The 27,713-nt window shown below is 35.7% G+C and overlaps 3 protein-coding genes across 3 annotated transcripts; 1 reads left to right on the forward strand and 2 right to left on the reverse strand.

Annotated features, from left to right (window-relative positions):
• Window positions 1–1,480: 1,480 nt before the first annotated feature.
• LOC110705718 (methyltransferase-like protein 13) lies at window positions 1,481–7,400 on the reverse strand. Its single transcript, XM_021883633.1, has 8 exons — window positions 6,916–7,400; window positions 5,393–5,506; window positions 5,152–5,220; window positions 5,017–5,036; window positions 4,875–4,927; window positions 4,740–4,770; window positions 4,553–4,634; window positions 1,481–1,996 (listed from the first exon to the last, which is right to left on the reverse strand). Exons 1-8 carry the CDS (start codon window positions 7,121–7,123, stop codon window positions 1,803–1,805), a joined length of 771 nt encoding a protein of 256 aa, XP_021739325.1. The 5' UTR covers window positions 7,124–7,400; the 3' UTR covers window positions 1,481–1,802.
• A 529-nt stretch (window positions 7,401–7,929) lies between these two features.
• LOC110705266 (protein ALP1-like) lies at window positions 7,930–9,012 on the reverse strand. Its single transcript, XM_021883109.1, has one exon. It carries the CDS (start codon window positions 9,010–9,012, stop codon window positions 7,930–7,932), a length of 1,083 nt encoding a protein of 360 aa, XP_021738801.1.
• A 6,173-nt stretch (window positions 9,013–15,185) lies between these two features.
• On the forward strand, window positions 15,186–27,550 carry LOC110705719 (protein transport protein SEC31 homolog B-like). The gene is given in 23 exon segments (XM_021883634.1): window positions 15,186–15,849; window positions 17,034–17,088; window positions 17,182–17,304; window positions 18,000–18,096; window positions 18,195–18,231; window positions 18,343–18,451; window positions 18,535–18,592; window positions 18,936–19,033; window positions 19,163–19,282; window positions 20,440–20,482; window positions 20,622–20,743; window positions 20,816–20,943; window positions 21,050–21,605; window positions 21,767–21,859; window positions 22,158–22,343; window positions 22,441–22,464; window positions 22,466–22,652; window positions 23,981–24,093; window positions 24,214–24,378; window positions 25,072–25,197; window positions 25,281–25,572; window positions 26,796–27,034; window positions 27,132–27,550. Coding segments are annotated over 23 exon segments (3,381 nt in total). The 5' UTR covers window positions 15,186–15,532; the 3' UTR covers window positions 27,225–27,550.
• Window positions 27,551–27,713: the final 163 nt, after the last annotated feature.

Here is a 27,713-nt window from a genome sequence, read left to right on the forward strand (position 1 = left end):
TTGTTATTTCATTTTTAAAAAGTAAACAAGCAAAGGGTGAGTATGAATGAAGAAAAGCTAATTTGTTTAATTTGCTCTATTTACTCCTATCAAGTGCCTAATTAGTCAATTATAGCAACTATACGGGTACTCATGTTCTCATTATATTTAAAATGCGATGAAAAAAAAGAAGATTTATTTAAGCAAAAGAAATATAATAGCCAATTAAACACTAAAATTGCTTGAATCTTTAACAAGAACAAGTATAAGACTCACAACTCACAAAAAGGTACTTCCTTCGTTTTTTTTAATGCCCCATAATGACATTTTATGCATGTCGATGTAAAACTTAAACCAATAAATCAATAATATATTTAATGATCATCAATTATATATAAATTACGTATAAGAATTGAACATTAATAATTTAATCATTGAGACGATTCCAATAGGTACCCACAATACTTTTTTTTCTTAAGTAAAAATTCACAAATATTGGTTTAAATATGTTTAATGAATAGTTCCAAAAAAAAAATGGAGGGATTAGTAATTAAAATGCAAGTTTTGGGGGGAAAAAACGGAAAAGGGCAATCTAAGATTCATAGGCTATCCCTAAATAAACTAAAAAAAGAAAGGAAGCAGAAAATGCGCATAAACCCACTTTAAGAAATTGGTTAAATATTATTCTAAGAACAACTTGCTGAAATGCTAAAGTTTCTAGTTCCATTAACATTTCCTAATTTGGGTTGATCTTTAAATTCCAAGAATATATTTTAACCAAGTTTAGAAACTCCACTTGTAATACTCTTTCCTCTTCAACAAGTGGGATTATAAAATAATCATATTAATAGTTATTAGTTTATTACTTTATTAGGATGATTTTCTTTTTGTGGGTGAGAATTCATAGCAACACACTTACACACTCATTTCTAGTTAAATAGGTACTAGCTAGGGTTATTATATAAGGGGGAAAAATTATAGGAGTATAGGATCCTCCAACAAAGATGAAAGAATTGGACATATGTATCTTAATTGAGAGAATATCCACTCTTACTCTAATATTCCAAAACTACACCATAGTAAAGCATTATGCTATCCAAAATTACTAGTGCCAAACTTATAACTTGGACGGTGAACATCTTAGTCGAGAAGATGGTGGTGGATCGTGATGGTACGTGTTTCATATAGTCTGCATGACTTGAAGCTAATTGTAAGGTTGTCTCCAGTCATTTTAATGTGTTACATGTGAATGTGTGTCCTGATGCGTTAATTCAGACGTTTCTATCATGAAGTTTCACAAACATGAGTTCTTCGTAATTGCTTTGTTATTATAACTAGAAGTTATTGCTGATTTTCTCTCCTTGTTGCTTGTAGCTCACATCATTAGAACCTTCTATCTGGGTAAGGAAAGAACTGGAATTGCCTTCCATGTCTCCGCACAAGAACCTTAAAGAGGTCAAGTTGTTAGAATTAATGTTGTACTCACCTACAAGTACGACACTTCAATATAAATCACGCGATTACTATACAGGGAATAACAGTTACATAAGCTAAATTAGCTCACGACAACTCTCTCTTCTTGGAGGAAAACAGATTATTACAATGACAATTTTTCAAAACAAAAATAACAAACCACATCAAAGCTTTATTAACATAGAAAACACCTCACTTACATAGGCTACGAGGCTCTGAATTGAGGCTTCACTTATTTCATAACTCTCAACTTTTTGTAACAAGAATTATACACATCTAATGTTACAATGATTGGTATAGCAATATAACCTAATGACTATGTTAGGTTGTATATAAATAGGTATAGAGGATCATAGCTTGTCACCAGCTAAAGGATGTGACGCTATGTTAGCCGGCTCCTCATTCTTTCTGCAGATATATATGAAGTGACAATCTGGATCTTGCAAGACAAAATCAGGTGGAATCAGGCCATCCTCAGACAGAGGGATAGGCTCCAAGCATGATTTGATGGAAGCAACAGCTGAGCCTTCAAACCCAGGTCTTGCTGTAGAATCAAAATAAATTCAAACTACTTTAAACATGGATCAATAAAGGCTTAATTGCAGGGAAAAGGTAAAGAGCAATTAAGCTCAAAGAAGTCATTAAGCAATTAGGAGACATTATACATCATGAATTTATGACAAATAGGTCTTCATCTATTTTTGAGGAACAACCAACAGCAGCAAGCACACTATCATAAAGATACTGGATGCCTAGGTTTAACAACTATTTGAGATCTTTTATTATCGGATTTTCTAGTCCTTTTAGTCATCTCTTAAAGTTGGGTCTTCTAATCCTTTAAGTAATTTAGGTCAGCAAAACAAAAACAAAAACAAAAACAAAAAATGGAAAAAAGAAATGGCATGCCATGCCAAAAAGAATGTCCCTAAAGCACACGCGCATACTTTTGTACAACGTGGATACATGTAGTTTTGTCAAGGATTTCTGCTACTTGTGAAGGATCATATTAATGTCTAAAACAAATAAGAGAAGGGGATGAGACCATTATGGCATGGCAGGTGAAGGATTTGAGTAATGCAGCACCAAACACCATCATAGTCAACTACTTTCTTTACTTTTCCCTAAGCAACTCTCCTATGCTCCCAAAGTCAATACAGATATGAGGTCGGATGTCTCCAACCAACTAGCACCAAAAAGGCCACGTTTTCACCTAGTGTCAGGCATATCTAGCATGACGGAGTTACTGAATAAAGCATAAACAATTTACGGACAAAATTTCGAGTACTCAAATGAAAAGTCTCCAAAGTGAGCAATTCAAAATTTTGCCATAGGCATCATAGACCAAAGCCAATATTGATCAGTGCTATCCTGCATAAATAGACTCAATACCTCATCATAGCACAATATCACACAATATCAGTGTGGAACAGCAAGAGGGATGGAGCACAATATGTGTACAGATCACCCTCACACGTCACCCTAACCAGACAGGATATAATACCTCATTAATATGCAAAACCTTCTAGCCAAAGTCACCATATAACTAAGCATATGCTTGATTTTCTGGAGAGTAAAACCTCATGCAATGCAACACGGTTTGCATATATTGCCTATAAATAAATGATGTTGAGGATGATAATAGCACTTACATAACTTATCAGATCATCAAAAGTCCATCTATTATTTCAAACCAGTCTAAATAACATACTAGGACAGAACTAAAGATACGAAAATAGGAATATAATTAGATAGTAGTAATTCTAGTAAGGCCCTTAGCCCTAGCAACCAAAGGTCTCTAATACACATTCCAGGTAGGTGTTATAATCAGCCTACGGTGCTATATTCCTTTTAGGATGAAATATTCTCCAGCTCCAGTGAGTGGCTTAAGAAGTTAAGACTAAAGAGCATTTGAAAAATATGATTCAGAATGATCTCAAGATCTCTTGTCCTGGCAACTCACCAACTACTAATAATCTATCTACAAAAAACAGCATACATCAATAGACTGCGAACTGAACAGTTAGCGTCAACAACATTCCAGTGTCCTCATAGGGGAAGGGGGGTAAGGGGGGCAGAACTGGGTGCCATGGATACCCTTGGTTCCTTTCCAAGAGCTAAGGACAATGATTTGATATCACCATAAATACGGAGGCCGTGTATAATAGCTTCTATATTATCCACATTTGAACTAGCTTCATTATTATGCACAACATCCCAGTTCACGTGTTTACAATGTACATAATGATGATGTTGATCAAAGCAACCCGAGCTAATTTGTCAAAGAGACTGATCATGCTGTGGTGGTTCTTTGGTACACAAAAAGCTGCCGTACACAGCTCGCACTGCTTATAGGGAGTGGGGGGGTGATAATTCATGGAATAGCCAGGTGGGGCTTTTAAATCTCCTAAGGCAAGGACCTAGGGTCAATTCTCAGTACTCATTACAAATAAGGTAGGAGTTAGAGCACCAACTTTCCAAGGGCATAACACGCCATTGGTATCCCCTAGCCCCATAAAACTGTCCTCTGGTTTACTTTACTTTCTCCCATTTTATTGCCCACTATCTACCAAATGCACATTCAAGCAATCACAATTCACTAGTCCTATGCTAACACACTATTGGTTATACTGAGAATCCAACTCATTATTTACACTCTTTAATATCAGTAAAAAGTCAGCAGGACAATTTTGGTGGAACTAAGTTAGTACTTAAATGTTTGAATTCAGCATTGAGCCTACATAAAACAATGTCAAACTTAAAACACATCAAGGAGGTACAGAACAACAACCTCTATTGCTAAATCATAAACAAGTGGCAGCATCAGGTTCTATGGCTAAATCATTTCATCCTATTAGGCTCATTAGCTAATAACAGACAAAAAGGGCTCTCAATTCTTATCTTACTTAAAACTTCTAAGCGCTGAATTACTACAATAATACTACAACTAAAGTGAAATCAAGCTAGAAAAAAGAAAAAATAAATTATCTGAAACTATGGAAAACACATCTCAATTGTTCTCAAAACATTGACCAAAAGAAATTCGGCAGCATAGCTTGAACACTAACAAAAAAGAGAGTTGATGTTACAAGTAAAAACTTACGTATAATGTACAGTTCAATTTTCCAATTGTACACTGATCGGTTTATATAAGGCATCCTCACATGTGGATCACCATACGTAATCTGCAAAAGGGAAAAACGAAAATGGATTATCTGTCTAGAAATTGATATGCTTTCAGCAAAAGCCAAGTGCAAGACATGGACAAAGATAACAGAGTATATGGTTACCAACATATATACTCCTCCAGGCTTAAGTAGCCTGCAAGAAAACATTATCCTCTAATCAAGGAAATTTAGGACATAAAAGTTTGAATGAAAATAAAAAAGACTAAATATTGGCAACTTAAAGTAACGATCTCAAACCTGCTGACTTCACCCAACATCCGAGAAGCACTTATTATAGCTTCAGTACCGCACTTCAAAAAAAAAGGTCAAAATTAAAAAATGAATGATTAAAACAATAAATAATCACGCCTTTAAGTAGTTGAAGCAAGGAGTTTCTCACCATCAAAGAATCAAGAGTTCCTATTTTGCCGACAGTAACATATAAGATGGAGGAAAAAAAACATTGTTAATGCTACAGTACTTCAGTAGAGAACACAACCATGAATTCAATACGTTCACATATGATAAAAATTACCTTTATCAATAACACTGCCAAATGAATCATCTTGGAAAAAACTCATATCTCTAACATCCATCTGCATATCTATAAGACCAGATAAGGAAGCTATTCTGTAGAACTTACAATTGTGAACTTAATGGAGATGAATAGATGATATTGCAGGATATTAAATAATCTCTTAGCAAAAGTACAGAACAGTTGACATAATAAAATAGTCCAAAGTAAATAACAAAAAAAAAAAAGGCTGCAAGAATACATTTCAGTTGAGGTATGTGTGCATGCTTCCCTCTCATCATGTCAATGGCAACCGTAGAAATGTCAACGTTCATAATCTCCTCATACCCATCTTTCACCATATCCTCTGATATGACTAAAAAAAAAGATTGAAAAACTAGAATCAGCAACTTTGGTCATGAGGAGCAAAATTTAATTTTACAGAAATTAAATGTTGATCTTTAAGTAGCTAATAGGCTTTATTTTTATATAAGGATATGTTCAATAGAAAATCAAAGAACTGGATAAAATTGGAAGAATAGCTCCTCCTTGTGAAAACATTGAATAATAAGAAACAGTTAACACTTTGAGAATATGTCACCAACACAGGGAGTCAATGGATAAACAAACTTCCATTAGCTTACTATCCACTAACTTCAGTGACTTGTCAACCCAGGAACTCTAACACATAGAGCACAAACAGTAAATACCATTAAGCATATAAAATTGACCAAAGTTTCGTAGTCAAACATAACATGGTAAAAGCATGTAAGATGATATAAGTCCGACATCCTAGCGTAGCATGCCTACTAGCCTTCAAGTAAAAGCTATTCCACAAGTGAATCGACTGAAGTCTTTCATATATAAGTATATAACATACTATGGCCATAAATCTTCCTCTAAGGAACAACTTAGAGAAATCACACCTTCCCAAACAAAGCTGCCTTCATTGAAGTATTTCAGTGCAGCAAAGTCCATACTAAACCTTAAGATAAGATTATAAGAACTATAGATGGTACCGATTGCTAAAAAATCGATGCAAAAATTAAGCCATACCATCTCCCCTCACCCACATAGACAATTAAATACCAGACAGCATACCGGTGCAAATAATTCCCAGATTCACCAACTCACAAGTATTTGACTTTAATGCCCTAAGTAACCTCAAGATCCATTACTTCACAGTTCATACTACGCATCTCACCAAGTCAACTCCGATCACAATTATGCAAAAGAAACCCTATACTAAACACAAGATAAGACATGATTTACATTAATCTTGTAATTTCGGGTACTGTATCAATCCTGAATTAAATTGCTAGAGTAGCCAAGTCCAATCACTCCTTGAATTAATCATCAAAAGTATCCATTCCATAAAATTCCAAGTCAAATCTATGCCACCATTCTACCTCACTCAAAAGTCAAACTGACATAAGAACCAGCATTATAGCAGCCTAAACATTAATCTAACCAAACATTATAAAAGAATACAATATATTCACCAGAAATCCACCCATATACAATTGGCTATCAATCAAATAATTTCAAATTTCTAATAAAGCTGTAATTTTTTTCAGTTAAAAGCATTTCTTGTTGCATTAATGACAATCAGTCAATCACCACTAATACAAAACAAAATCAAACAGTTCAAAACACTCGATTTCAACATTAAAAACCCAAAATCATTATCCAAACCATCAAAACAAAAAACCCCAGAATTCCTTAATAAGTTTATCCAGCTTAAATCGACAAAATCACAAATAAAATTTTTTTAAAAAAAATTACCAGCATTTCCACAACCAACCATGAGAACACGAGAAGAAGTGGGGACAAATCTGCGAACAAAAGGACGAAGAGCAGAGTAACGTTGATACCAATCAAAGGAGCCGGATTCTTGAATGTAACGAGCATCCCAATACAGGGAATTGCCATAGTCGTAAGTGTTACAGCTTGAAACGTCTCTGAACATGGTGGTATTGTTATAGTTATTCATAGAAGAAGAAGAAGAAGAAGAAGAAGAAGACGAATAGGGAGGAGAGAGAAATGGTGTGTTGTGTTGGTCAATCCCAATATTTGGTGGCAGGGGATCTGGGTAATGGGTACTGTACTACAGTGTAATGTGTGGCCAACTGGAATTTTTTAGGGATTTTTTTTATTGAAATTGATTGGCTTTGGTTTGGGTAGAAATGTTTAACACCATATAATTGCAATTACTTTGGGGCTGTTTGGTTGAGTTAAGCCTCTTAGAGCATTGCTATTAATGGGCATTTTTTTTGTTGCCCAATCTTTCTCTAACCACTTTCTCACTCCTCCTCCCCATGTGCATTTTCTTGGTCATTTTTTTTCTACACCAATGGTCAAAAATTATAATCCCCACCATTCTCTCTCCTATTTTTAACCCTATACCCCACCAATATTTATCTCTCCTACCCATCATTAAATTTGTAATTTAGTATTTCTTAATTTTATTGTTAACAAAATTTTGTATTCATTAAATTATTTAATTATTTTTATTATTAATTTATGCAAAATGTATTTTTTAATAAAAAAATAATATTTATTCTTTAAGTAATACTTATTCGATCTGTAAAAAAAATATAATAAAAATAAATAAATAAATCATTTTAACTAAATTTTTTTATTGATTAAATTATGTATGAGTACAATATTAATTATTTTTATAATTATTTTATGCGAAATTTCATTTTTCATTAGTACAACATTAACGATTACAACATTGGAACATAATGATCGTACACCTATCATACAAACCAAATAAATTAACGATTACAAAACTATTTATTCATTTGTACGACCGTATTTTTGCCAAATATGCTCAACTAAATCATCTTTCAAAGAAAAATGGGTTTGGCTATCACGCAGGGTAATTCTTCTTTGAATATACCCGTCAAAATCAACGTTTGGTGGTCGGCCAACGTCAAATTTGAAAGGCTCGTTGTTATTCACTGTGGCACTTGTACTCGGACCGGACCTTGCTCTATGAAGCTGAGGGCGATCTTCTTCATAATACCTTCTCAAAACTTCGGCACGAGTGTAATTGTGCCGTTCATCCTCTACAATGATGTTGTGCATAATGATACAAGCTATCATTATGTCGCTCAAAATGTCTTCGTCGAAAGCAAGTGAGGGTTGTCGTAATATGGCAAACATAGCCTGTAGAACTCCAAACGCACGTTCAACGTCTTTCCGAGCTGCAGCTTGTTTATCTGCAAATAACTTGTCCTTCTGGTGTTGAGGATATGTGATACCTTGTATAAAAGTTGCCCAGTTCGGATATATACCATTTGTTAAGTAGTATCCCATGTTGTACTCATGGCCATTTACCATAAAACTAATTGGTGGTGCCCGACCTTTCAAAACATCGTCAAACACCGGAGAGCGGTATAGGACGTTAAGATCATTACAAGAGCCGGGTATTCCAAATAATGCATGCCAAATCCATAAATCTTGATCCGCAACAGCTTCGAGGATAAGGGTTGCGTTCTTGCTACGACCTGCGTATTGTGCTTTCCAAGCCATAGGACAGTTCTTCCACTCCCAGTGCATGCAGTCGATGCTACCGATCATGCCCGGGAATCCACGCATTTCATTTTGGTGAAGGATTCTCCTTAAATCTTCATCTGTTGGACTTCTTAAGTACTCGGCCTCAAAATGCTTGATCACCCCTTGAGTAAAATGTTGCATTGATTTTCTAGATGTTGTTTGACCCATGCGTATGTATTCATCTACGGCATCCGGAGCAACACCGTACGCTAACATTCTTATTGCAGCGGTGCATTTCTGCAGAGGTGATAAGCCAAGCCTACCAGCTGCATTCCTACGCTGCTCGAAGAACGGATCGCCCTCAACCACTTTATTCATAATCCGACAGAATAAAGGTTTGTGCATTCAAAATCGACGACGAAACTGATTTTCGGAATACACAGAATTTATTGCGGAGTAATCATTGTACAATTGCAAATGCCCTTTATCCCTTTCTCTATTTCCCCTACGCTGCGGGACAGTTTCATCTTCATTTACAATTTTGATCTCGGATGGAGGTGGTTGAGGAAGCATTATGTTAGGTAAGTGATTTGTGACAAATTCGTCAACTAGATTATCAAATTCCGCATATTGATCTGAATCAGAAGAATTTGAGCTTGAGGTTGAGCTTATGGAAAACATTTTCTGTGTTTGGTTTTTGAATGTTTTGGTGTTGTGATCAATTTATGGATTTCACACCTTTAAATAGGAAAGCTTTTCAGTGCATGTCCTTCAACTGAGTGTGAAAAGACTACTCAATGTATAGTAAAAACAAAATACATGACTACTCAATTCTTAATAATCAATACCAATGCTTGTCATACGGTTCAAGTTATGTATGAAATGACTACTCAATGCTTGTATAAAACAAAAACTACAATTGGACTTGACTACTTTTTGGGATTTGACAGTTCAATGGTTGATAAAACCAACCACTTGACTCATAATTGTATAAGACAAAATCTACACACACTAGCTAGTACTTGACTCATAATTGAACAAAATATATGAAAATGTAATATAAATTGATTAATTTTTGGATAAAATTAATAATAAAAATTAATTCATTGCAACATAATAAACAAAATACTTGAAATCATAATGCATAATAAACTACTCTACTTTCCACCATATACTTCTTGAATTAGTTCCTCCTTCCACGCTTCTTCAGCTGGTGTAAGTGGCGTCGTTTTTGACATAATGGCTTGCAACATATCAAATTTCATCTTCTTCTCTTGTAATTCGACTTGTTTGTTTTTCCTCTTTTCCTTTTCCCTTTCAAGGTCCAACCTTTGTTGCCATAAATTTGCCTCAAAGCTTCTAACTTCAGTACAAGCCTGTATCTGTTTACCAGTACTTAAAATTGCACTATCATGAGCAATAGCTTTTCCCTTACGCTTAGCCTTTGCTTTTTTTACCCCGTCGAGTCTGGGTATACCTCCTGATGAAAACCCACCAACGGGAACATCTCCTTCAGCTTCACTCTCAGTTCTCGATCTCTTTCCACTTTCACTGCTATCCTCGGTGTCTCCTTCCGAACGCAGTTGACAATCATGTCGTTCCTTTAGTGACAATGCCCATCTGAGTTTCGGCCTCCACTTTGGGTCATTCTTTATCATTTCCCAAGTGTGGGGAAAAACAAAATTGTGTGGTGGTTTGGATGATATATGGAACAACTTCGAGGCCTTTTGAATTCGATCAACTTCGTTGAATCCACTTCCAATTAACGGACCCGCTTCATCATAACAACTTGTCCATAACAGTACATCTGCCGCCATCCTTCTCCAATGGTTCTCCAAACTCTTCGCATATTGGGTGGTAGTATTTCTGGCTGCCTAGCTTGAACCATGTCGTACGCCACAGATATTTGTCGCCAAAGTTCAGCTGCTTTCATGCCCGTACCCACTATCACATTTCCACTGTATTTTAAATATAGCCCAATAAGAGCTTCATCTTCTGCGACTGACCAAATACGACTAGCTTTAGCGAGTTGTTGGTTGGAACCCACCGGCATTCTTTGAGTCGACGGAGGGTATTGAGGTGTCTCAGTCACATTTTCTTCTTGGCTATCATCGTACTGAGAGTTACTTCCTTGGTAGACAGGAGGTGATTGCTCGTAATCAGTGTTTTCAGTTGGAATTTGTGGAGGTATTTGTTGTTGTGGAGGGTTTTGCAGAGAGGTGTTGCTCAATCTTTGTAGGAAAAGTTGAAATTGAGGTTGATTCATGAAATTCTCATCTAAATCATTACAATTTTGAGAAATTATTGAGTAAAAGGGGTTATTGGGATCCATATCTATTTTTTTTTTATTAATTTCAAAAACTAACACAATAATAATAATAATAACACAAATAAAAAATAATAATAATAATAACAAAAATAATGATAACAACAATAATAATTTTAATAACAATACTGCTAAAATAATAACAATAATAATTATACTTCCAATAATAATAATAATAATAATATTTATTTTAATAATAATAATTATAATAATATTAATAATAATAATAATAATAATACTAATATTAAAAGGATGACTAATTATGAGGGAGAAATTGAGAGAAAATGTAAATACAATAAATTTATGTGAATTTTGGAAATATGAAAATATAGGCAAAATGGGTCTCTATTTGTAGGGATTTTTTTTCTAGCCGTTGGTAAATTTTTTTTTATTTTATTTTAAAAGCACAAAATACCCGTTAAAAAAATATAACCGTTGCAATAATCAGGAATTTCCTGATTGGTCCAAGCTACCTGACAGGACGCGTGTCAGCGCCTGATTGGGCGTGCTGACGCGCCCGTCAGGGCTGCAAGTAGTATTTTTTTTTTGCTTTTCCTTTCCTCAAAACGCTGCGTTTTGAGGTAAGGTGAGCAAAAAAAAGTTAATGGAAGATATGCACGTGGGGCCCACTAGTTGTTGATCTGATTTTAATTTTGCCCAAACTTTGATCATAAAATGATTTGCCCATGGGCATTTTTTATTTAGCCCATTGATGGGGACTTTTTTTTTTATTAAAACCCAAAAACTACCCATGGGCATTTTTCTCCCCATTGGTGGCAATGCTCTTACAAGGGATTGAACTTTCAAGAAAATTAAAAGGAGGGGACTACAGTTACGAAATGTAAATGTAGGGGACTGAAACCGGTTGTTTAAGTAAACACCGGTGTGGTAACCTGTTGTAGGGAGTTGGAAGCTACCTCCTTTTCCTATAAAAGTAGTACTTTCATCTTCTTTAATGCCTACACTACCATTTTCAGAAAGCTCCAACTAAAAAAAAATTCCTTTATTCTCTGTTCAGCTCATAAATCACTACATGTATGGAAAAAATAATTAACTTACTGCAACTCAACCTTTTCTGCAAGATCAAATTCAGAGGCACACAAAGGCTCCCTTGGTTGTTTGACAAACCTAGATTTTAGATGCTTGTTTGAAGAAAAAAAAAACAAATTTTTTGAGAACTCAGTGCTTATTGTTCTTCAAATTAAGTTTTTGTCCTAGAAAATCCTCTGTGTTAAATACTTGTATAACGGGTACTTTTGTTTGCAAAACTTTTTCTGTTTCCAATGCACTTAAAAGCTTGTCAGTGATTCAAAAAAAAAATCTTAAAATACATGGAAACCGGTTGTAGGAGGTTACCTTGGCCAGAGTTATAGGCATAGTCCCCTGCTTTTAACTTCCAAAACTGTAGTCCCTTCCTTTTAAATTTCGTGAAAGTTCAGTCCCTTGTAAGAGGCTTAACTCCTGTCTGGTTCGTTAAAGCGTGAGGAAATACATGTTCATCAGCCTTTGGTAAATTAGGAGGCATATAAGACATTTCACTTACTATGTACGAGTATTTATTTGGGGGCAAGTTTGTACTTTCCTTTTCTTTCTCCTCCATTACAGCTCACTAGACTTTCTTCCTCCCTTCCTCCTCCTTTATCAGTCCATCACAACAACGCTATCACCACCTAAGGTGGTTGAAATTGCTTCAACGTAGAAGATGCTACCCCTAAGGCCCTAAGGGGTAGATTTGGCTCTAATTTACACCCTTTTGCTACTAGGGTTTTTTTTGTTACCGTCGCGAAACGGTGTTGGAGTGGTTGTTGAGAAAGAAGGAAGAAGGGAAGAAGAAAAGGAACGCGAAAAGGATGATTGTGGTGGCTCGTGGTTGATTAGCGAGATGACAAGGGGTAGACGGAGATGGTGCTGGTTCATCATTCTTGAACCATTATACTAAATCTAAGTTTTTTAATAATAAAAAAATGTACTATATTGCAAAGCTGGCCCACAAAGGTGTTGATTTACAATGGTTCGTCAATCAGTCTGATTGGTTAGGGCGGCCTCTTAAACTGGAATGTATTGGTATGAAATCTCATATTATAGAGATATAGATTCAAACTCCCATACCATCTTGAATTTGTTTGGTTTATATTTATTTTATGCAAAGGTGTCAATACCATTAGCGATTTAGCTCTTGTATCAATTAGATTAGAACCTCTACCATTTTAGTGTGCACAACACGCTTTATAAACGGAAAATTAACCCATTATATCCCAAGGCGGTTAACAGCTCGATTGTACTATCCCTTGTTTTGAAGTATGCGATGCCTTATTATCACTTATAAAACACAAACAAACCTTGCAAAAAATATTTTTCTAGTTGAAGCATATAGAGAGGTTATAAGTCTAGCATTATCCATAACAATACATGACACATTTTCAAGATTCTCCCACTAAGTGTAGCTACTAATAGCATGAACATTTCTTCATATATTAAGGGCCTGTTCTAATAGACTGAAATCAGCTGAACTGAACTGAAATGAATATTTTATAATAGAAGGAAATTAGGAGCTGAACTGAACTGGAATGAATATTTTATAAGAGAAGGAAATTAGGAGCTGAACTGAACTGAAATGAATATTTTATAAGAGAAGGAAATTAGGAGCTGAACTGAACTGTGAGCTGAACTGAACTGAAAATAAACGTATGAGAACATGCCCTAACTCTAGCCTTTCTTCTATTCTTATTTCCGATGTTATTAAGGCCGCTGCACACGTTCACACACCCACCGATATGATATTGTCCGCTTTAGGCCGGCCAAGCCCGTACATATTTGTTTTTGGGCACAACCCAAAAGGCCTCATACTAGTAAAGTGAACATCTCATTAATAAGGAGCTCACCTCCTTATTTCTTCCATGTGGGACTTGGGATGCATATTCCCACCAAATGCATTAAGAATTCTCCTTGTGAAAAGGACCTCCTAATGTTAACTCTTTTTCTTACCTTTCAAAAAAATAAAATAAAATAAATAAAAATAAAATAAAATAAAACATCTACTGATGGTAACCATTTCATATTAACTACAACTTGTATTAGCATTCATTAAATTAATTCACTAACATTTTAGCGGATTTTAGCTTTGAATTCTTCCCTTAATTTTTAATCTTATATTTCTTATTTAAGATTATCTATAGAAATCATTCTACAAAACTAACTCACTATACATATTATTTTGATTTGTTATCTAATTGGTTAAAGTCATAAGCAGTGGTATTAAGAACATGAGATCAAATGAGAAACTCACCTTTGTGATTTTGGGGGATTCACTTACACTTTCACTGCTCACTATATTCTCAAGAGTTGACATGAATAATTTTATATTGTACTAGTCCCGTTCGAAGTTTTATAATTATTTGGTGTTTGTCTTGACGAACGGGAGTTTGACAATTGACTTTTTACCTAGCTTTTGGCTTTTTAGTTTGGTTAACAACCGAAAAATATATTCGGTAGCTGGCTTTTTTTGTTGGCTTTTAAGCTGGCTTTTCCGCAAAAAACCAAAATATAACAGGAGTGGTTTTTTTTATTGACTTTTGGCTTATTGACCTACGTTATCACTAATAAACAGCTAACAACCACTAATAGATTTCCAAATTATTTTTGTAAACAAGTGGCTTAAACAACTAACTTAAAATGCCAATCCATACAACTAATACTTCCAGCTAGTCAAACAAGCCAACAGCCAACCGCCGATTACCAAACAACCCCTAAATCTTGACTTTATTTTTACATCTGATGTACAAGAAAAGATATAATAAAATGAAATCTACTCAATTAATGATCACAAATTCTTATATGTGGCTGGCCACATGTTGTGACCAACCACACATGAGTTACTCTTTAGTTTTATAAGGTTTACTTGGTCAGTGTTACATGGGTTATTTCGTCAGTGGCACACATGTTATTTTGTCAATATTATAAGGGTTACTCGGTCAAAGTTATCGGTCAATATTACAGAGGTTTTTCAATTAGTGTTATTAAAATTACTTTGTTCTTTTACAAGCGGCTCACATACAGTGATAAATTACACACAAAACACACTAATTATAAATTTTTTAGAATAAATAGCAACTACACACAAAACACACTAATTAAGATACCCTAAAAAATAGCAAAATTTATTTCGTATTTTGTAATATTTATTTATTATTTTTACTACCAGTATTTGTTGTAGCATTCTTGAGTACGAGTGACAATAACTCTTCATCACAATTCGCCCAATGTCGTCACCAAGTCCTCCTCATTTGTAAACAACCATTGTCAAAACTCCAAAATCTTAAAAAAAAAAAAAAAAAAAAATAAAAAAAATAATGCAATTTCAAAGAAAAATAGACAAACACTAATAACAATCCACTCTCTTTCTCCATAAACACAAACATCTTCTCTTTTCTTCTCCTCCCCTCCTCCCGATCTAAATCTCTTTCTCCATTTCTTCCCACTCTTCTAAATTTCCCCCAATTTCATTTATTTCTTTACCCATAAACCCTAACCCTACCCCCAATTTCTCACTCTTTCTGCGTCAATCGATCCACAATGGCGTGCATTAAGAGCGTCAATAGATCGGCATCGGTGGCGATGTCGCCGGATTCGCCGTACTTTGCTGCCGGAACAATGGCGGGTGCTGTCGATCTGTCTTTTAGCACTTCCTCTAATCTCGAGATTTTCAAGCTCGATTTCAACTCTGATGATCATGATATTCCTATGGTTGCGCAATCTCCTAGCTCCGAGAGGTTTAATCGCCTTTCTTGGGGGAAAAATGGATCTAATTCTGAAGAGTATTCTATGGGTCTGATTGCTGGTGGTCTTATTGATGGGACTATTGGTCTTTGGAATCCTCTTCCTTTGATTAGGTATATGAATCTTTGTTTGATCGTCATTTGTTTTGGTTTGAATTGCGGAGTTTCTGAATTGGGATGATTGAATTGATTAGTTATGTCAATGTAATTGAGATTATAGCTAATTATTTTTGTTTGTGGAAAATTGGATTGTTAAATATAGCCTAATGTGATTAAATTGTTTGCTAGTTTCTTGTGGATGTGAAAACTATTGTTTTGTAATTCTGAAAATTTGGTTACAAAATAATTGTTGAATAATTGCTAATTATTTCAGAAAATGCATTGATTTCTCTTGCATAGATGAAATGTATGAGTGGTTCCTCAAGTTGTAGGTATGGCAGGAGTTTTGGGCCTGATGTGGATCTGTGTATTTTAATGATGGGATTATCTATCTAGCGGTGTTGGGTTGTTTATTATGTCTGGCGATGTGCATTGACACCAGTTTATCATTCGAAAGGCTGGCAGAAGTTACTTGATGATGGGAATTTGGATTTATGATGTATATGCATATTGACAGGAGTAACACTGTTTCTCCACAACTCCACACCGCAAAATGCATCAGGAAATTCATGTTTGTTGTTTGTTGCTTGAGAAGTTTTATTCACATTTGCTTATTTGACTTTGAGTCTGTGATATATCATATATGTAACATGGAAAGATTTTATAGCTGACTTGTAAATTTTCCTACCATTAAGAATCTTAGGGTGAAATAAGTCTTTTCTATAGCGTTGTCTGTACAGGGATTAACTAGTTGGTATATTTTGTTTGGTACAAATTTGGAACATAGTCCATGGTAGGTCTAAACTTAGACAAGATTCGCGAGGGTGGGAGCGAATTGGGTAAAATTAGGCAGTCTGGTATTTTATTAACAATAATATATCCGGTTAGAGTGAGCTATATGTGCCACCTCAATCATTGTCTTCTGGGTATTCAAAATGCTGATCTGATCTAGCTGGGTGTTAAATTTTACCATCAATTTGTATCCTTTTCCTTTAGTGCTGTTCTTTGGCCAACCTGTTAGATGCTGCATTGCATGCTCTTGAGCTATGTGTTTGATACGATGAGATTTTCCTTCACTTGATTCCAGGTTGTAATACTATATGACTATACGTTGTGTAGATCTTTGGTTGCTTGTAGCACGATGCTTACTCATCTGTTGTTTCGTTTCTTTTCTCCTTGGATTTTTTTTATCCATTTAGCTCTGAAGCAAGTGGTAATGCAGTTGTTGGACAGTTGACACAGCATACAGGGCCTGTAAGTCTTATATATTGATTTCTCATATACTATCTATTTCAGCGGGTAGCTTTTGCCTTGTCACCACTGACATTTTTCTTTTAATAATTGTAGGTTCGTGGTTTGGAATTTAGTGCGCTTCAGCCAAACCTGCTTGCTTCTGGAGGCGATGATGGCGAAATTTGCATATGGGATTTGGCATCACCAAATGAGCCTCGACATCCCCCTCCTCTTAAGGCATGATCCTCCTTTTGGCTTTTCCAATGAGTTCAGACTTTAAGCTTTCTATGTCATAGCTTCTTGTAAGAGGCAAATGACCTTTAGTGGAACTAAAAAGTAATGATCAAATTTGTTTACGCTGTGTTAAGTCACATTACCAAAACATATTATTTGATTCATTGCTCTGGATTATGACATCGTTTGCTATGTTTCATATGATTGTGTTTACCTGCTTAAAAAAATTATTGGATTAGCAATAAAGCGGTTGATGTTTCAAGTTTGTATTTGATTCTTGGTCCATGTATCTCCAGTATGGTTGATAGTTTGTTTGTTTGTTTGTTTTTTTTTTTTTTAAATTATTATTTATATTAAGAAATATCTCATTTAAGCCTTTTTTATTTTCACCTTCTTGACATGTCTTCTCTACCCCTGACCTGGCAGTCAAACTGTTTCTCATGTTGATAACTATCTCTATTTGAAGCAGGGTTATTATGAACACCTGACAGATTAGTAACAATGGTTACCTAATTAATATTATACTTTAACCTTTCATTAAGATTCCGCCAATCAAGAGGCAAACCTTCTATTAAGTGAGGGAAAGGAAATTAGGACAGAGATAGTAGGAAGGTGAAATAGTGTGTTTTGTTTGCAAATTTCCATGCAACTGCTTCATGTGTTACATCACTACATGTTTATGACAAATGTTTGTGCAGGGTACTGGTTCAGCTTCGCAAAATGAAATATCTTACTTATCTTGGAATGTCAAGGTGCCAATTATCCTGGCTTCTACTTCATACAATGGGCTAACTGGTAAGTAGGAATTTCATGCATTGTTTTCTTGGCCTTCAAGCATTTGGGTGCTGCTCACTTTCTACAAATGATCATCTTAATGTTGCTATTTTTTCTAGTTATTTGGGACTTGAGGAAGCAGAAGTCAGTTATCAGGCCAGTAATACACTCATATATGTTATTTCTACTGTCTCTCCTTATAGATTTTTTTTAAAAAAAAAAAAATAGTTTTACGACTGATTAATGGTGTGCTTTGCCATATGACAGTTTTTATTCAGATTCAAACCGAAGGCGCTCCTCTGTTTTGCAGTGGCATCCTGAAATAGCAACTCAGCTTGTTGTTGCGTCAGATGATGATAGCTCACCTTCTCTTAAGGTAATGCCTTTTTACATTGTAAATTTGTAATATATGAATTTGTTTTGAAATTCATGTTTTATGATATAATGCGGTTGCTGCAGCTTTGGGATATGAGGAATACTATGTCACCTGTGAGAGAGTTTGTAGGGCACACAAAAGGTAACCATCTGGTTTTGTACTACTGTGTTTATAGTGCTCCACAGCTGTTATTTCTTTAAATTGCATTGGGGGCAGGGTGTGCATAGTTGTAGGATAGGGTGGTTATTGATACCATTTTATCTACACTTTTCATGTAATTTAAAGCTGTTGTTCAATTCGCCAATGCCACTTTTAGAGATGTCTTGAATATAAGTTCTCATTGAATATAACTATTTTTGTGCTGAGAATTAAAAATTCCATCTCTTCCTGCTTCCTGCATTGTTTGCTTGCAGCTTTTAGAAAATCTGTAAAGATATGTTGGTTATTATGCTTATATCTACTCTGTTCTTTTCCAATGAAATAGGTGTAATTTCAATGGCATGGTCCCCCAGCGACAGCACCTACTTGCTTACATGTGCCAAGGATAACCGTACAATTTGTTGGGATACTGTTACTGGAGAGGTTTGACCTTTTTTTTTTTTTTTTTTTTTCCTTTTTCCCGGACATGCACCATTATCTTGTATAATCTGGTGTTTTCAGCTGATGTCAGTTTCTTATGCCTTGTGGTGTTCCTGTCTTAAATTATTGTAGATAGTCAGTGAATTGCCTGCTAGCACTAACTGGAATTTTGATGTACACTGGTACCCAAAGATACCAGGGGTCATATCAGCGTCTTCGTTTGATGGAAAAATTGGCTTGTACAATATTGAGGTATGTGCTTATAGCTTGTTCTGTGGATCTCCCTGCTTTGAAGTATTTGACCTTGTTTAGCAGAAGACTAGAAATATGAGATCTGGATGTAGTAACAAATCACTTGTAGAGTTGTAGATATATAAAAAGGTTTAGATTTAATCCGTTCATTTTAAGATATTAAGGTGCTTTAGCCTTTTGTTTCTAGGTATCAAAACACTATTCATTTTTACAATAGTGATGCAATATTAATGTCAGTTTATGATATGATTATCAAATATCAGTGCATTGTTATTATGTACCAATGCTATTTATTTAAATTTTACCAAGTTAATACATGTAAGATTGGTTAAATGTCTTCATTTTGAACAGAAGGATTTTTTACTCTGTAGCTGGTTAAAGTTTTAAAATTGCAATCCTGACCTTAGAGTATCTCCAATGGTTAGCTACAGGGGCCTTGTAGCTTGCTTTGCCACATCAATTTTTAAGCTACAACACTTTTTGGCCACAAAGTGTTCAAATGGTGAGCTACAAGGGCCTTGTAGCTTGCAAAAAATAAAATATAAACAAATTAAAAGTTGTACACATGTTACAATGTGAGCGGAGTTTACTTGTCTCTTTTCTAATCAAGCAACCTAGCTTGTTTGGGCTACAATAGCTTTTATGTTGCTCATTTGTTTTTTCTCCTATGGCAAGCACGTTGTTAGACATTTTATTTGTATTGCAAAAGTCCTTATTATGAAATCATTGGAGTTGCTCTTAGAACCTCACAAGCCAGGAAAAATTTTATAGAAATAGTGCCTCATTTCAGTCAGTTTAGCCAGTCTTATATTGATGTAGATTAGATGTAAGGATATTGCTAGTGTCATGAAGTTGCTTGACAACCTGTGTGTAACTTGATTTGAATTAGTAAAGTGCCAACATTAAATATGAAGTTCCAGCAGGTCAAATCTCATCTTGCCTGGGTTGCGTGGCTGAAAGCTTCTTGAACCAATTCATCCGAGTGTGGTTGTACTTAATATTATTTTGTAACTTTCTTTTGTGTTTTAGTTTTCTCTATTTATGGTTCTCTATCTTCACAGCATTCTCTTGCTGGACATATCATATGTCTTGTACCTTTTTCTTGCTTTATTGACTGACTTGTACTTTATTGATTTATCTCCTTTTGTGGTTCATAGGCTTGCAATCGTTACGGGGTTTCAGAAACTGATTTTGGTGCTGGTATAATCTCTTGAACAAGCTTCTGTCCTTTTCTTGTAGTGCTATTAGATCAGCCATAGTGTCTTTATTTTATGTTCTATAGGTTTTATTTGTATCTATTTTGGATTCTTATATTTTATCTACTGTAAAATTTATGCAGCACCCTTGAAAGCTCCAAAATGGTATAAACGACCAGTTGGTGTTTCTTTTGGTTTTGGAGGAAAGCTTGTTTCATTTCATCCGAAAGCAGCACCTGCTGGTGCACCAGGAGGATCTTCGGAGGTACTGAATTGTCCACTGCCTTTTTGCTCTATTTGTATGATTGCATTTGATGACTTCATCATTATTATCCAGGTTTATGTCCATAACGTGGTTACTGAAGATAGTTTGGTGAGTCGTTCATCTGAATTTGAAGCTGCCATCCAAAAGGGAGAAAGATCTTCTCTGAGAGCTTTATGTAAAAAGAAATCACAAGAGTCTGAGTATGTTTCCGGGCTAATTATGGAGTTCTATGTTTCTATTAAATAGGATGTGTTGTTGCTAATATTATTTTTTTTGGTTGGGTGTCGTGCTCTTGCATATATGCAGGTCTGAAGATGATAGGGAAACTTGGGGCTTTTTGAAAATCATGTTTGAAGATGATGGATCTGCACGATCAAAGCTTCTTGCACATCTAGGTTTCAGTGTGCCAGAGGACGTGAAAGAGACTGTTCAAGATGATTTATCTCAGCAAGTCAATGCTCTTGGGCTTGAAGACAATGATGCAGATAAAGAGGGCTTTGTAGCTGAGAAGGAATCTGCTTCTTTCTCTTTTGACACTGGGGAAGACTTTTTCAATAATCTTCCTAGCCCGAAAGCTGAAACTCCAGTATCAAGTGCTAGCAACAACTTTGTTAGTGAAGTTGTACCAAGTGAGGAGCCGAAACAGGCAGAATCTGATGGACTTGAAGAGAGTACTGATCCAGCATTTGATGATGCAGTTCAGCGTGCCTTGGTAGTTGGAGACTACAAGGAGGCAGTTGCTTTATGTATATCTGCAAACAAAATGGCTGATGCCCTTGTGATTGCTCATGTCGGCAGTGTCTCTCTGTGGGAAAGTACTCTTGATCAGTACCTGAAGACTAGTCGCTTGCCTTATCTCAAGGTGTTTTATAATTAATTCTTGGCTCAGTTTCCTTGTTATATCTTTTGGATCTGATTGATGGATGATATACTTAATTTAGTTATCTTTGGTGTAAAATTTTTTATTTTTTATTTTTTTCATATAGCTTAATTCTGAATGTATATTGGGGTTTGTTATGGCAGGTTGTTTCTGCAATGGTAAATCATGACCTCATGAGCCTTGTGAACACTAGACCTTTGAAATCATGGAAGGAGACATTGGCTCTTATTTGCTCTGTAAGCTACCTGACCATCCATATGTTGCTGTATATTTTATGTAGGGTTGAATAGGAATTCAGATAGCATAAGAAGATGAAAAAAGCTAATAAGGCCTATGCCTTAGTACCTGGTATTTTGAAGAATATATATAGTAGTGCCCCCAGGATTGTTTTTTCCTTTTTTTTAGCAAATTATTTTCCTTCAACGAGTGAAGTATGACTTAGGCTGGTATCATAGGAATATTGTGAACCATATGTACTTCAGTAACTTATGCAAGTATGCTATATGAACATTGTTGCTTAATTGCTTGTGGCAGTTTGCACAAGGTGAGGAGTGGACAACACTATGTGACACACTTGCCTCAAAACTCTTTGTTGCTGGGAACACATTAGCTGCAACTCTTTGTTATATCTGTGCTGGAAACATCGACAAAACTGTGGAGATATGGTCACATTGTCTGTCAATAGAGCCCGAGGGAAAGCCATATGTTGATCGTCTACAGGTAAGTTTTTTGTTTGTTACTCGCAATTGAAGCGGCTTTCCTTGAACACTTAGTGATAAGTATTTCCATGTTTTCTTTTTATATTTTTATTTTGCAGGATTTAATGGAAAAGACAATAGTTTTTTGCCTTAGCCTCTGGACAAAAGCGATTCAGTTCATTTTTGTGCAAGCTGGTTGAAAAATATGCTGAAATTTTGGCCAGTCAAGGGCAATTGTCTACCGCAATGGAGTTCTTGAAGCTTTTGGGGGAAGATATATCTCCTGAGCTTGTCATCTTGAGAGACTGCATTGCATTATCTTCACAACCAGGTATTTAATTTAAAAAAAAATATTTTGGCCAATTTTCTTTTAGAGTGTCCAGCAGCAGCTTTGGAGTTGGTGCTCTGATTCCTGTCAGTACTGTCTTCTTTTTTCTGGGTGATGTGCTGTTTCTCTTTGGGAGAAATCATGTTGTATTTCTGGAACATACATGCAGTTTAGATCATAATGATGATAATTTTTTTGGAAGTGGTTTGTGGTTCTATTAAACTATGACCCTGACCACCATGGGTCTTCGTATTGGCTATTGCAATTTGCAAATGCTAAAACAATGGTTGCGACTAGTAAAGTAGATGTTTTCAAGTTCAGTGATGTGAAAGTGAAAGTCAAATTGAAACCAGTCAAAAATCAATCAAATTAGCTTGAGCCCTCCCCTTTGCTGTGCCTGGGCGGTTTTCTCAAAACAGCTTAAGCATGGCGGGTGGTTTTCCGGCCAGCACATGTAGGAATTTAGAACTCAAAACACAAGGCGGCTCTTGAGGTGACTTGGAGATAGGACCTATGTTACTTGGACTAGGGTATTTGTGTTGGACACCATTAGGTGTTTAATTTGGCTTTAATTGTGAAATTATTCCATCATATTGTCCCAAAGTCAATTGAAGGGTTTGAGTGACATAATTAGATAAGATGACAGTGGTCTCTGCTTTATGTTGGCTTGGTTCCTTAGTGGGATGGTGTTACTCCACAAACTGACTGCCATGCCTGGGTGACCAGGTCTGCTTGACCGCTACATTTTTTTTTTGATGAAGCATGGAGGTTCTGAGTTCTGACTAAGCTTTCTTGGTTGCTGTCTACCTAGAAAATGGGGAATGGACCTTGAGGAGAATGGAGGAGGGAGACATGAGATACATTATGTCTTGGTTCACTTATTTTGTTCTCTTATATTTTAAGCAAGTTTGCCTGTTACCATATACAGGAGGGCCTAGATGTCACTGGTTGGAGAGCAAGACAAACCTAAATGTACAAAGATATAGAGTAGGGCTGAAGACAGCATTAAAGTAACTTATGGCTGAAACTTGGAGCAACTGAATTTACTATGTGTAGTTTTGTTTTTCTGCTATTCTCTGTTGCTGTGGAGCCAGTAGTTCATGTTGTATAATGTGCTCAGAATGCTTAATCTTATCTCTCTCTTTCTCTCTCTCTCTCTCTCTCTCTCTCTCTCTCTCTCTCTCTCTCTCTTTTAATCAGTTGGGGGAAGAATGTATTAGTTGCAACAAAATAATGAGTGACTTTTTTATGCTGAATGTTCCTGTTCTCTCATATATCCCAGCCTTCCTTTTTTTTATAATCGTTTTTGATACACATCATTCTTTTTTTAGAGAAAGAAGCAGAAAAGGCTATGACTTATGAGAATCCACAAGCGTCCTCAGGAGCTGTGTATGGTGCTGATCCTGGCAGTTATGGTGTTGACAGTACTCAACAATATTACCAAGTAATTTCCCTCACTTTCCTATGTTTGGTATATCCTTCTTATGGCACAGGCCAGCGTTTACTTGATATAACCAAACCAGCAATTTATCTGTCTCCTATCTAACTCTTACTTATGTGACAGGGTACTGCTACAGCTCATGTCCAGCCTAGTGCTGGTCCTGGTCATTATGGTGGGAACTATCAGCAGCCTTATCAATTGGATAGAAACCATGCAACCCCTGCAACTTATCAGCCAACAACACAACCCGCTCCATATGTTCCGTCTCAATCGCCACAAGTTCCTCAGGTTTTTTTTTTTTTTTTTTTTTTTTTTTTTTTTTGGTTTGGTTCATGACTCCTGGTATTGATAGAGTGCACTGCTTGAGAGTTCTGATGTTTGTGTTATATGCTCATTATCAGCTCGCCTTTTGCTGAAATCTAGAATTGAGATAGCTATATACGTTGTTTTAGCCAGTTGCCTTGGGATGAGAGGGGGGGGGAGTTAGTTATATATAAAAGGCTCATTTTACAGGTTGAGTCCTATTGCAGTCGTATGATTAGTTTTTGAGTGATGATTGTTTCTTTTCACATTTCTAGTCTAAAGGCATTGTCTTCTTCTTGACTAGGCATTTTCCGGTGACATTATCAATGTCAATATACCTTTTTCCTTCCTTAAACAAATATTTTTATTTTGATATTTGTGAAATATATGGTTGGAGGAATATTTTCTTTGCAAGTTCTTGAATATAATTTAATTATGTTATTTCGACCATAGACTTGCATACTCATGTGATTATACACTGTTTTTTGTCCAGCTGGTTTTGTACAGATTTAAATTTTTAAAAAATTTAGAGATAATTAGCCTCCATGCTACAGCTACACTATCTGGTAATTCTGGTGTTGCTGAGATGGTGGCATTGGAATGTTAATAGATCTGTTTTTTCTTAATGCTGCTAGACATTGAGCTGGTCATAATGGATTTCTTTTGTTTTCATTCTAGCCAAACTTTCCTCCCCCCGTCAGTGCTCAACCTGCTGTGAGACCATTTTTCCCAGCTCCTGCCCCAGTCTTGAAAAATGCAGAGCAATATCAACAGCCTCCAACATTGGGTTCTCAGCTTTATCCAGTCAGTGCATCCCTGTCTTGTTTATTTTTCATATGAAGGGTTTGTTGAATTTGTCTTATTGTAACTTTTGAAGCATGATGCAGGGATCTTCTACAAACTCCAGCTATCAATCTGGGCCAACAGGACCTGGTTCAATGGCTTCTATTCCACCTCCCATGGGAGGTATCCCTGGTCCAAGGATGCCTCAGGTTGTGGCTCCTACCTCAAACCCACGGGGGTTTATGCCAGTGAACAGCCCTGCTGCTGTCCCTCATAGACCTGGGATGGGTTCGGCACAACCATCAAGTCCTAGTCAGTCTGCACCTGCACAGACTGCTGTTGAACCTCCAGCTCCACCGCCAACAGTCCAAACTGTAGATACTTCAAATGTCCCGGGTAATTTAAATTTGAACTAGATGTCCATTTGCATTAAGGCCGACCTTTGTAATTCTGTATCCCATTAACTTTAGTTATATCCTTTGTCGACTATTTGTTGCATTTTTTTTTAAGGATTAATGGTTGCTTAATCTTGTGATGCATTATTTGTTTGAGTGAAAATTAATGGGCTAGAAGGGTGTCAAAAGTCAAATTTAAGTCATAGCTGGGTAAAGGATAAGGTTCTTTTATTTGTAATGTCATTTACATTTTGTGTTTTTATGCGGGTTTAAAGTAGTTAATGTTGTCTTTAGGAGTACATCAGTGGTCTATGATTTTAGAGTAAAGCTTATACAAGACCTTCAGTTGAACTGAACTGTGCAAAATTTTCCAGAAAATTTAGGCATTTCATGTAGTCACTCTCGTTTTATTCTATAGAATCTATGAAAAGTGCTTCTAACTCTTGGTTAGATGTCGTGGATAGGATGTGAACTTTATTGTGGCATAGACTTTTATGGCTCATAAACAGCTATGCATGAGACCTTTTTATGCAGATGATGAACCTTTAGTGTTTCAATTATTATTCCTTTTGGAAACTTTTACACATGTGATACTTTCATGGCTTATAATGTCATCATTTGATTGTTTCAATTATTATCCCTCATGGAAACTTGTATATCTGTGTTACTCTCATGGATCATTGGATTGTAATGCCATCATTTGATGACATTTATTTCAATGAGCTGAGACTTGTCTCTGCTCAAGGCAAGTTTTCTTAGATATGAAATTGAGGCAACAAAAGTTGATGTACTTGTATCAAGTGCTATTAAGTAATCAAGTAAACATTCCAAGTTAGGCACTAACACCATTGTAGGTAATCTGCAAAATTGAATTTTTTTTTTTTTTTTTTTTTTAATTTTGATTTTTTTAAAGTGCCCCATTGGGGATTTTGACACTATTCACTAAACATACTTTGACCAATGTTTGTGAAAATACATAAGAAAAAGGAAATATAGTCTTTTGGGTACTTGTTGAATCAGACAATGATTAGATATTTAATATTCAGTTGTTATAATTTATAGTTAATAATAATTAAAAATATTACTACGTATTAGTAAAAGTTTTGCATCGACATGTGTATCATGTCACTATGGGGCACTTGAAAAAAAACTGGAGGGAATATAAGTTTTAACTCAACTGATTCTTGAATAACTGAATTATATGTTATTTTATTGCTCTTGCAGCACTCCAGAAGCCTGTTATTACTACATTGACAAGGTTATTCAATGAGACATCAGAAGCGCTTGGTGGTGCTCGTGCAGTCCCTGCCAAGAAGCGGGAAATCGAAGATAATTCAAGGAAGTTGGGTGCTTTGTTTGCAAAGCTCAACACTGGAGACATATCTCAAAATGCTGCTGAGAAGCTTATTCAACTCTGCCAGGCTTTAGATAATGGTGATTATAGCACTGCTTTACAGATCCAGGTATCCTCTCGCTAACTGACTAAACTTAACTAATTCTGATATAAAGCTGGTGAAAATTACGATTCATTATAATGTTCCATTTCCTGTTTTGGTTCAGGTACTCCTTACTACAAGTGAATGGGACGAATGCAGCCTATGGCTAGGGAATCTAAAGAGAATGATTAAGACTAGGCAGAGTGTGAGATCATGAGTTAGAACAGCGAAAACAGAATCTTGTCTATGTTTGGAAAGTTTACATTGTGGGACTGATTTTTCCTTTCGTGCATACAGGCATTCGTTTTTCCTAGGTTGGGATATAAGAGAGTTTTTGTTACTTTTTTCACTATTATAGGTCTTAAACAAAGCCCTTCGACTGTCTTCTCAGCAGTGTATTAGTTTTTTTTTTTTGGCTCGAGGCATGTAGAAAGGTAGATACCAGGACATCATCAGTACATTTTTTCAGATTGATTTACCTCCAAACACTTTTGTAGCATCATAGACTTCAGGTTTCATCAAAAAATTATATTATTGATTTTCTTTTTCTTTTTACCTACAACGTGAGTTTTACGGATACTCTGATATAGTGTCGTAGTTGAGGTTTCTTGATTTTGGATTATGGAGATTTAAAGGTGTCAAAATCATATCTGACCCGATTTGATCGGAAAATATCTGATTGATTTTGACTTACTCTACTCCCTTT

This window comes from Chenopodium quinoa, unplaced genomic scaffold, assembly GCF_001683475.1.
Source record: "Chenopodium quinoa cultivar QQ74 unplaced genomic scaffold, ASM168347v1, whole genome shotgun sequence".
NCBI classification, from domain to species: Eukaryota; Viridiplantae; Streptophyta; class Magnoliopsida; order Caryophyllales; family Amaranthaceae; genus Chenopodium; species Chenopodium quinoa.

Coding starts and splice junctions, on each gene's coding strand:
- LOC110705266 (XM_021883109.1), bottom strand. CDS start 9,012: ATGAATAAAGTGGTTGAGGGCGATCCGTTCTTCGAGCAGCGTAGGAAT.
- LOC110705718 (XM_021883633.1), bottom strand. CDS start 7,123: ATGAATAACTATAACAATACCACCATGTTCAGAGACGTTTCAAGCTGT. Junction 5,507..6,915: donor GGTTGGTTGTGGAAATGCTG/GTAATTTTTTTT, acceptor CTTTTTTTTTAG/TCATATCAGAGGATATGGTG. Junction 4,771..4,874: donor ATGTTGGGTGAAGTCAGCAG/GTTTGAGATCGT, acceptor GTTTTCTTGCAG/GCTACTTAAGCCTGGAGGAG.